Consider the following 11,653-nt stretch of genomic DNA (forward strand, 5'->3'; position numbering starts at 1 on the left):
ACAAAAACAACACAAAACTTCAGTTAAATGTAAGGTGGGGTTTCTTGTGCTGAAGAAAAATATTACAATCAGTGTCTTAAGTTTAATGAGATACTTCTGCACGCAGGGCCAATCTTCCAGGGTGTTTGCTTCTTGTCTCTTGCTCCATTTCCAGGTCCAGCTTCATCAGTTGGGGGGGGAGGTGTTGATGCCAGGAAGGAAACTCATCCACTGGATGTCCTGTTCTGGTAGTAGCCCAGAAGTGGGTGGACTCTGTGTTAGAAAGAAGAACTGAGTGAGAATTCATCACCATCACTTGGGGCTTATCTGGATATTTCAATTATTCACGTTATCTTTTCCATAAAATCCAGAATTGGCTATTTGTTTTCAGATGAATGCTGACAGTAAGGGCCTTTCCTTATGTCTTTAGGGACAAATGTTATCCAAAAAATAAAGTGCTTGAATTGTTGAACTCTAATAGGGAACAACATGGTGAAAAGAAAAAAGGCAGGAATTTTGGGGAGAGACTTGGATTTCAGTTCTATATAAAGCATATGTTATATAACTCTTTCAATATTCCTAACTTCCCAGAACCTAACATTTCTCATATGTGAATGACCATAGCAATTGTATAAATTGATATAATGTACATAAGTTTTTATGTATACTGCCATATGCGTAATAGGTATTTAATAAACACTGATTTATTAAATAATGAATGAATGGTGAATTTACCCACTCTGAAGCTATTTCCATGCTATCATGGTGACAACTCAATTCTTGGCATAAGTTGTTACCTATTGGGAACGCATTTGGTTCCCAGCATGTCTCTCTGGAGCTTCCCATAATATAATTTTGGCAGTGTGACATGTCTCTGTCATGTGGGTTCCATATTTGCCTTTGTACTTCCAAATTATGTTAGTGTAGGTCCACCCCATTCTTGTTGTGGTTTCACATTTGTAGGTTTCATAAACTGGGCAGTGGTCTGATGTGTGCAGGAAAACTCACAAAGCCTCAGAGTGGAATAAAAAACATTTTCAAAGACCCCTGCTGGCTCAGTCAACCCTAATGAGCTATTTGGTCATTAGAGACTCTTTGCCATCAATTAGTCATTAGATCAGCAACCATTCATTGATGACAGGGTTCTCCTCCTTAAAGGGACAGTACTATTAGAATGCAAATAAGCTGTTGCTGGCATCTTTGAAAATGAAAAAGTAGCTCCAGTTTGCCTTTTCAGCTTGTCAATTACTCCAAAATCTGAAGTGAGGGCTGAGCCAGAATAGCTGCTTAAATTTTCAGATTACTTTGATTTAGTAAGAATTTCCAGCTAGGCGTAGTGGCTCACACCTGTAATCCCAGCAATTTGGGAGGCCGGGGTGGGCGGGTCCCTTGAGCCCAGGAGTTTGAGACCTGGAATTATTGGAAATTCCTGGAATTGGAAAACACATCGAGACCTCATCTCTGCATAAAAAAAAAATTAAAATTAGCTGGGCATGGTGGTTCGCACCTGTGATTCTAGATATTTGGGAGACTGCAGTGAGAGAATGGCTTGAGCCTGGGAGGTCGAGGCTGCAGTGAGTCAAGATCGTGCCACTGCACTCCAGCCTGGGTAACACAATGAGACCTTGTCTCAAAAAAAAAAAAAAAAAAAAAAATTCCAGTGAAAGAGGATTAGATCTTAATATATTTTACATATAGATATATAGCTCAGGTTGGGTAAGACTGGCTCAAATTCTTTTGTCCATAGGCTGTATGAATCTCTCATTACCTTGCCCATGATTTCTGTGACTTTCCAGGGGCTCATGTTTTCATGGTCCCTTCCTCCAACCTCTTGTTCTGGCTGACCTCTTATTTCTCTTGGACCCCAAGGTTGTTCTCGTTTCTCTGCCCCGTGGCCACCAAGATACTGCCAGTTTCCTTGAGGGCCTCCAATCACTACTCAATGCAATGTATACAGTCCTATAATAACAATTCCATGTGTGCGTAGGAGATGGTACGTAGTAATCCAGCTTTACAAATTTGTAATAATTTACAAATCCAACTTTACAAGAATTGAATGTTGGACATCATTTTTTATAATAGTTCCTCTAACATGCCCATGCTTATGTAAACCTCTCTGTCAGCTTTCTTCCTAAATGTCTCCCAACCACTGACTAGCGGCTCGTCTGTCTGTCAAAACTCTCCTCTCCTTTATCTGTTTTTCAGGCTGATCCCAGAACCTCGAAATTCCTCCAACGTTATCATGCAGAGCAATTTACCTCTGTCTTGGACTACATCTAAACGCCATCAAAATGGTCTAAGTATTTGCTAAGATGAAGGCAGTTCTCTCCCCTAAGAGGAATTCTGCCACAGCTCACCTAAGGTACTTTCCCCCCAATATTTGTGATATTTATGCAAGTTATTCAAAGATTATGAGCATTAACATTTGATTATCTCATTATTTTCAGGAGTTATGTTGGAGAATTCCATTATCCACTCTTTATCCACCAAGGCATTGCATTTCCTGGAATGAACCTTGGTCTCCCTTGTTTGATTATAGGTGGAGCCAAGGTTTGTTTCTGAGGGAATGCATTTCTGAAGTTACAATGAGCAAATATGATTCCAAATATATAAATATTCATTTAAAAATGCTTCTTGGCTATGTTTAAATGAGAGTAAGTTTTATTACCTTTAATACACTGGTAAGAGTGCTTTGGGGAAGGATTCCTCTGCTGGGGATGTCCAGGACTTAGTGAGAAAATGAGTCCTCTTTTGAAGTGGACAGAATTGAGTTGTTTGATCCATTTCTGCCTTAGAGTAGTAGTTACTCCAAGACTCCATTGCTAGCAATTTTTACTTGAGAGTGCCTATTCACTTTAGCTTGTTTATCTTCAAATTTAATGTTCTGCAGACAGTATTATTGTTTAGTTCTCTCTATAAAAAAAGAATTAGAACTACAGGGTGAAGCTTGCATATTCTTGCAGGTAAAATGTCATGATTCTCTAATATTAATTTCTTTAGGAATCCCAGGATGGTACTTAGCAATAATGACAATAATTGCTTTACTGATTTTTTTCCTGAGTTTTTTACTTTATGAGGGTAGCAATGCAAAGCCCTACTTGTGCATTATCTTCCTTATTCTCATATGGACTCTATGAGGCAGGCATTATATTAACCCCTATTCTATACTTGAGGAAACTGATCTCATGTCACTTATATATCACTTTTTTGGGAGAGGGCTTCTGTAGCTTCCCTGGCTTCCCCTGTTCTCATGCCTGTCATGCTTTTTTGTAAATGCTTGTCTGACTGTTTACCCCACCAGGTCAGTATGGACAGGAATCATGTCTATGTCCATACCTGCTACCCACTCGGCGCCTGATATACAGTTGGTGCCTAATAACTATTTGCTGACAGACTGAGTGTATGGATGAATCCATGTAAGTAGCAGGAGTAACTCACTCAAAGTCACTAATGAGGTAGCAGAACCAAGACTCTACCCATGGCTGCTGGACTCCCAAGCCCAAGCTCTTACATGTCATGCAGAGATTTCCTCCATCTCCTTTCCCCCAGCTCCCAAACAAAAACAATACCTTAATGTGTACAGGGAAACAGATCCTGTCTGTTGCCAAACACACATCTTTAATCATCTCTTTGTGGGAATTTAAACTCCACTGCGTAGCATCTTTCATCTTTGGGAAAAGGCTGAATTCCTCTGAGGCTGTATACTGGATGCTCTTTACTGAGCAGGGTGTGAAGTGATAAAGGAAGACAAAGATAAAGGCGCTGCCCTCAAGACGATCTGAATCTAAAGCACTGGGTTGATACCACTCGGAGTGGTGTAAGAAGCCCAGACCAAGCCTCATCCAGTCTGTGGTCAAAGCTCTCAAGACATGACTTTAAAACTCTGAAGTCTGGCTTGAGAGTCTTAATCGTCCAAATACAGAAGTGGGGGCAGGGGTGGAGTGAGATGAGGGAGAATGGAGGGTGGTGGGGGTTGTGCAGAATTTCTTTTCTTAAATGAAAAGCCCAAATAAAATAAATAAATGAAAACATAAATCACAGTGTCTTCTGCAGGCTCCTGGCTGGAGGAAAACAAATTAGAAAGGGCTTGAATGAAAGGAGTATTGAAGAAGCTTGACTTGAATTAAGTGGTTATATATTTTAAAAGCACTTTGTTGGGTCCTGTAAAAATAGCAAAAAAAAGGTAGTAATATCCCCTGGCTCTGCAAGGCAAATACCAGTAATAAAGTAAGCTTGGGGGGAAAATATGAGAGAAGTAAACTTCAGTAGAAGGGAAAAAGAAAGCATTTGGTTTAGAAACACTTTCACTTCTCCTTTAATAATTAATGATGAGATGCTATGTTTTCAAATAGGTATCATGTGTCTTTCTAACACCACTCACTTTCCTCTTAAAATGCACCCCCGCAAAAAATTTAAAGACATAACCTGAAAATTCTTTCTTTTGAAAGGCAACCTAAATGAACTATTTCAGGGCTATCAAATTGTTATAATTTGGGATCCATTTTACAATCCCTTTTTTCGTAGTTTGAAAAAAAAATTCACAATGAAAATTGTAGCCAGCACTCACCACAGGAGTCAAAAAGGGGTTTGCAACCCCTTTTTGACCTGCTGGGTTATTAAACATTAACTGGAGAGCTTAGATATTTTTATAAATACGTAGGGGCTTGGGCAATGAGTCTTAAAGATATAGCTACGAAAAAAAAATAACATGAGAAAAGTTACCAAGAAAGAGCTAAATGAACTTTCTTCTTGTTAAGAAATGTTTAGGTCCTTTTGTTTGTAAATGGCAGGTGGGTCATACAATTCCAATGTAATTTCAGAAAGCCATCTTCTGAATGTAATAAACATGTCTGCAATAATAGCATTCAGAAAATAGCAAAATGCATTCCAGACGCCCTTTGATTATGCATACAGAACAGAGAATTTAGCTATAATTGGCTATAACACAGTTATGGACACCAAATGACACACTGTGGAGTTGGGTGATGTAGCAGCTCTGATTAGGGATGCTACATTTCAGCCCAACACCAGAAATCAAATAGCAGCATATAGTGACACAGCACCTTCCCTTCCCTTCCCCTCCCTCCCTCCATTACTCCCTCCCTTCCTTCCTATCTTCCTCACTTTCTCCCTTTCTGTGCAATTAAAGTATCATAAATGAGACTAGAAAACTTGTTTTATTATTATTTAACTAATCAGTTGTCAGCCAAGACTCCATTCTCTTTGGAAGCTAACAATTGTTTGGAAAGGGGAAGTAAGAGTCCATGGAGAATTGACTTTTGGAGAACTAGACATAATTTGAATCAAGAATTATAATAGGAAATAAACCATTACAATAAACAAGGAAACATGCACACAGTTACTTTCATCGTGTAATTTTATTCACTCTAGTTGAGAAAATAAAGAGATAATACTGACCGAAGCACCTGGGTATTTAATGCAAACTGTAAAATCTATTATATTAAACAAAGTCAAAAGCAATGTGAAAGATCTTGAATATTCAAGGCATGCACCTCATTACAGACTTAGCAAATTAAAACACAAATAGGATTAGAAAAGAATAATGTAACAATCTCCCACTACGGTCCCTAGAGCATTAAGTCATAAATTGGGTTTGCATTAAATTGTGCCTGCAGTATTGAATTCAGGGAAAGAGCTGTGGGCTGGAGATAAACCATGCTGGGCTACTCACCAACTTTGGCAAAGCTATGTGTTTTCTGAGACGTGTAGTAAATTTGTTAGGATACAGCAGGTCCACAAAAAAAAAAATGAGCACTTCATATCTTAATTAAAAAAATGTCTGGTGTCACGGCTTGTGAGGCCTGCAGAGATGTAAATGCAGACAAAATCCACGTGTGAAATGGAGCTGTATTTCCTACTTAAGTTTAAAGTCATTTCACTAAACATACTGCTTAATACCAGACACATTTAAAACAAAACAAAGTCCTCAACACAGGGGTTTTCATTAATTTTGTTTTGGTTTGGTTTTTATTCCTGTTTGTTTGATTTTGCAAAGGAAGGAAGAAACGGAGAAAGCAAACCAAACTCTGTAAAGAACACGTGTGGACTTCCAGAATATCCAAAGAATGTCCCCTTTCATTCCATATGAAGATCAGACCTTAACTATTCTGGCTGATCAGTAGAAACATACATATGACTTATTTTAGAAAGCAAATGAATATACTTAAATCAGTTTTTAAAATGATGCAGGCTTTGAAAAACACTCGACTACAAAGCACGTTCCTTCCATTTCAAGTTTATTCTCTTGGGTTTGTTTTCTAATCCCCTGTACAAGAGAGGCTGACTTGGGGAAAAAAGAAATTGCTGTGATAGTTCTATGGCATCCACGTGATATGCCTTATCTTAATTCCTACTTGTTGTCTCTTTGTGTATGGGCAGCCCCACTCTGCTCCAGCTGTTGGTCCTTGTTTCTTTAAGGCCATTTTCAGGCACAGAACACAATTTATTTTCTCTTCCTTTTCATTGGCGTCCTAAGGCTGTTATGAGAATTAAAATTGAAGTAAAATGCCAAGGAGATAGTGGGTACTCAAAAATGCTAGTCTAGGCTGGGCGCGTGGCTCATGCATGTAATCCCAGCATTTTGGGAGGCCGAGGCGGGTGGACCACAAGGTCAGGAGTTCAAGACCAGCCTGGCCAAGATGGTGAAACCCCATCTCTACTAAAAATACAAAAATTAGCCAGACGCAGTGGCAGGCACCTGTAATCCCAGCTACTCAGGGGGCTGAGGCAGGAGAATCGCTTGAACATGGGTGGCAGAGGTTGCAGTGAACCGAGATCACGCCACTGCACTCCAGCCTGGGCGACAGAATGAGACTCCATTAAAGAGAAAAAAAAAAAAAACTAGTCTACCTGCTCCCACTTCATCGCTGAGTACAGGTCATGAAAGCAAAATCTGCAAGGCGTCCCAGCCTCACACGTTCCCCGGCGGAAGTCTAAGCTGCTGTGCTCAACGGTGTGCCGACTCTTAGGCTTTGCAGTGAAATGTCTAGACCTTGCTGTTGTGGAGAGTCCAGGCCTCCTCTTCCTCTCCTGTTTATCTTCCCTTCCTCACCCCTGGGCTCCCAGGGCTCTCCCTCCCAGCCCATCCAGCTGTCGTGGCCTCCAGGTGACAGGTTTCTTCATCACACTTAGCAGCAGACAGTCTGTTTAAGCCTACGTTCTCTATTTTTAAAAGCTTGTTCGAAAGTCTAAATGGCTCCCATTTTGGCTTTAGTAAGACAAATATGGGCTAAAATACGCGGTGCCCCTTAAGTATGATGGATACTCAGGACCCGCTGAAGTTTCCCGTCGCCAAAGTCTGGCTTCTCACTGTGGCAATTTTTCTACCATGTTATTTATGTGGTGGTTTTACTTCTAATTATGGCTCATCATGGCTGTTAGTGCTGAGCAGTAAGAGAGCAAACTGCATTGTACTGCCATTTAACTCCAGCCCATAAAATGGGCAATAAAACCGAGGGCTTAAAAACCAAACAAAACAAAACAAAGCAAAAAAAACTTTCTGTGACAAGCTCACATCCGCTTCTGCCATTCTCAGGCTGGAAACTCTCACTGAGGAAACACATAGAGGCAGGTGACTTTTGGGGTCTGGGCGCCTCAAATTTCAGCTTTCAGCAATCCTTTATTGTAGACAAAACAATCCCAGACCTCGGATATAATTAACACATGCCAGCTTTAATCAGAACCAGTGTACTTCGTTGTTTAGAAACTAATGAAGGCAAATAGATGTTACTTAACACTGTAAATAATGAAAGGTCTTTTGTTGTTCTCAATTTTGATTACTATTTTTTGATGCTAAGAAGAATGCCACTTGGTGTGTGTGTAAACAAAGAAGATAAATGGCTGGGATGAGAATGAGTTGTCCATAATCTGATTAAAGCGATAGAGCTGGCTCCTAGGAAAACCTCACAGGGCTTAATGATTGGGTTGTTGTTTTTAATATGTCTAATGTTCACTCTTAAAGAAATCAAGAAAAATGTTAGGAGGCTCCTGATATTTCACCGTGGCAGTGGCTGTCAGAGCTTCCAACAGGAAAAGAACATTCTCTGTGGCTGGGAGCACAATGTCCAGCCATGTAAGCTAATTTGCCCAAATGATATTAGGAGGCATTTTAAAACCTAAATCTGCTCCAATTCATTCACTCTGCTGGCAGAGCCATCAGGGACAAGGCAAGGACAGGCTTGGTTTTTTTGAAGTTGTGATGTGGTAAAACAGCTGGGAAACTCTCTACTTTTCTTTTTCTTTGGTTAGTTCTTTTCCTTCTTGACAAAATGCTCCTGGATTCCAGTTAAATGTCTGCTAGTGTTTGGATAACAAGTACATTACTTAAAAGCCTGTGTATACTGTAGCCTGTTAAGATATTAGGGAGGAAACTTAGACTCGTTGAGCTCTGCAAGAGCTCATTTTTGTCAAATGTCATTATTTGCCCCTCCTATCTTATAGTGTGAGTTCTGTGGGTGTGTGTTTGTGTGTGTGTTCATGCAACAATTACTCATAATTAAGTAGTGCTGCAAATTCACATCAGTCTTTTACTCTTAGGAAGGTCTGTGTGCATTGTGCATTTCCTCCAGTATACAATCATCATGGAACTTGCAGATCACCTAATAAATTTTAGGATTACCCCAATAATATTAGGTCATTAGGATCTTTGTTACATCTGAAACTCCAAATTGGACAATTAGATTCCAGATGAACAGGAATTGAATTATTCTGCTTATTTTAAGCCAGCAACCCAAATAATTTTGAATACTCCCATTTCAATTCAATAAATATATATATAGATAGCCCACTGTGTGCTAGTGTCCTATTTTGTGGATGAGAAGCTGAGGTTCAGAGAGGTTAAATAACTTCCCCAAGACAATTAGCAGGGTAGGTAGTCAGTAGCCTAGTCCTAACTTTAAACAAAATCCTCAGATTCTCAAGTTCATACTCTTCCTATCACCCTGTGTACCTCAATGATCAGTTAAACCTCTGTGTTTCAACAAATATTAAATGTCTCAGACTGGCCTCTTTTCTTGGTGGTGTCCATGAATCTGATAGAAACAAGCAACTGACCCTTTCCCAGTCCAAGAGAAGCAGCAGTTGGCAGGGATGTGGCCAAATTCTTCCCCATACCATGGTGAGCGGCATGCTTCAAAGTACTTCTCCGTCCCCCGATGTGTCTGCCTCCTCTTTCTCTCACAGACCAGCATTTGACTTTGGTCACTTTGTAAGCCCAACAGACTGAGATTGGATTCCCAGAGACCCTGGGAGGACCACGGGGTGGAAAGGAAGAGAAAGAGAGAGTGAGAGTGAGCAAGAGAGAGAGCTTGTTCTCTTTCTGTCTTTTCCAACCATTTTCCCCCTCCTGCTGGCCCATTTTAGAGCCACGTTGTCACACATTGGCACCCCATCTGAGGGCAGAGAGAGGGAATGACAGGAGATGAACAAAATCACAGCTGTATTAGAGACTTCTGATTTTTAAAAAGGATGTGGAAAGAGGTTGAAACTAAGCTGCTTTCTCTTGGAAAATGTTTGCAGTAAGTTTAGGGGCAGGTTTTTAGCATCTGAACATATTAGCTAAAGTATTTGAATATAATGAGCTATGCTGCATGGTGGAGTGGAAAGGGGCCAAGGATAGGTGGGATATTTGGAGTGGTCTTGGGCAAGCCATTTCACCTCTCTAGGCCTCAGTTTTCTCGTCTTCCCCAGGTATACATTGAGCCAGACAATCCCTGAGGTTTCAGAGGAAAGCAGTAAGGAGCAGGGTGGCACACAGTACTGGAGTCAGCTGAGTGGCCTGAACCTTAGCTCGAGCTGTGTGACCTGGGTTGAGTTACTCACCTTCTACGAGGCTTAGTTTCCACTTCTGTGAAATGGGGATAAAGTGTCTGCCTCAAAGGGTCATTAAGGGGGCTAGATTGGTGAATGCACAGGCAGCTTCTGGAGAAGGAATTTTCCCAGGACTAGGAAGAAGAACTGGTGAGTGGGAGGCTTTGAAGGTGAGTGAGGGATGATAACAGGTCTATGAAGAAGTTCAGGCTGGGATAGGTCTGGCCTTGGAGTGGGTTGGGGGTGCTCTGGGCAACCCTTTTCAAGGGAGGAGAAAATGGAGTAACCGTCAGGACAGAAAACAGGGTGTCTTGATGCTAAGTTCCATGGGGACATTGCCTTGGGGGAAGAAAAAGACATCTTGGAACCCCTATCTGTTTACTACTGTTCATTTCCAAATTCTTTATTTATAATGAACATGGGAAGGTTTACAACCTTGACAGTTCCATTTATTTCTACCATTTTCACCTAAAACAATACAAGGAATATCAATTATTTCCACCCTGGTTTCAACTGCAACTGGATAAAGTCGGTTTAATTAAACATGTTCAGTGTCTGAGGGTCTGTTTTGTTTCTCTGTCTGTCTGTCTGTATCTTTCTTTCTCTTCTACCAACCACCACACCATCCCTGTCCCCTTCTTCCTTCTCCTCTCCGTTTTCTAGCCTCACAGCTGGGCACAGGAAAACACGGAATAAGGACCCAGTGAACTAAAGGGGCTGAAGCCATGACTAGGAATCATGTGCATGAAGAAGCCCAGAAGAGCCAATCCTCCCCAGAAGGGCACCCGGAGACCACTAAGGAAGGAGGGACGATACCTTCTGTTCCCGTGTTCAGGCTCCAATGTATCCAGGTCACAGGAGGCTGCCTCTCCAGGCAGAGAAACTGATCCGTCCCTATCAGTGCCAGGCAGAGGGCAGGGGATTTCGCACCTGAGCAAGGGTTGGGATGACTCCCAAGCTTCCATTCTCCCTGGAGTTCCTCCCGAGGGTCTCTGTGACACAGAGGAGGAAGCAGGAGCTTTCTTTGCATAATCATGGTCAAATATTTATATTTGTTTGGGATTTGCTTCTATAGGATGTTTTCGTCATTCAAATCTATTTCCAAAATAAATCTGGATCTCTTTTATAAGAAAATGCAATGAAAACACCAGAATGATAGAGTAAGAAAATAGAACTGAAATTACTGAAAAGGAGCTGAGGAATTAGATGTTGCCAGGCATCTGAGATGAGATGATTAAAACAGCCAGGTGGCTCTGAGCTAAGGCAAAAGGCAGAATCTGGGGCAACACAGTTTATATCATCTGACAACATAAAGCATGCACATCCTTTGTGTCAAGCCGCACTGCTTCCTGGAACAAACTCAAGGCAGGATTTATTACCTGGGTTCCTGTTTAAGTGCATGTCGAATGACCAGTTGATGAAAGCCTTCAAATAAAGTTTTGCAAAAGAACAAAGACGTGGAGTACTGACCCTCTCTGAAAGGGTACCAGAATTAAGACTACAGAAGCTGACCCAACATTTTCTCACTACCTTTTAAATTGGACTTAATGCCATATTTTAAAAAATAACCACTTTTAAAATAATTTTTGCTTATATCAAAAGTAATACATGTGAATTGCAGGAAATTTGTAAAATACAGCTTAAAAGAGAGAGAGGGGGAGAGAGAGAGAGAGAAATCTATCATCTATCACTCACCACTATTAACATTTTAGTGTCATCTTCCCATGTTTTTGTTTATGCATAGATATGCATATATATTTTGCAAAGATAAGAAATTACTATACTATATCTTTTAAACTTCTTTATTTGATAATGTACTATGAATATTTCCCATTCAATTAAATAC

At 40.6% G+C, this 11,653-nt stretch overlaps 1 protein-coding gene across 1 annotated transcript; it reads right to left on the bottom strand.

The window, feature by feature from the left end:
- Nucleotides 1–2,371: 2,371 nt before the first annotated feature.
- LOC100982584 (uncharacterized protein KIAA0087) lies at nt 2,372–10,850 on the bottom strand (the record flags this gene model as incomplete). The annotated part of the gene is made up of 2 exons (XM_003807914.5): nt 2,372–9,242; nt 10,624–10,850. Coding segments are annotated over 2 exons (495 nt in total), but the record flags the coding sequence as incomplete, so codon positions are not given.
- Nucleotides 10,851–11,653: the final 803 nt, after the last annotated feature.

This window comes from Pan paniscus, chromosome 6 (genome assembly GCF_029289425.2).
Source record: "Pan paniscus chromosome 6, NHGRI_mPanPan1-v2.0_pri, whole genome shotgun sequence".
NCBI lineage: Eukaryota > Metazoa > Chordata > Mammalia > Primates > Hominidae > Pan > Pan paniscus.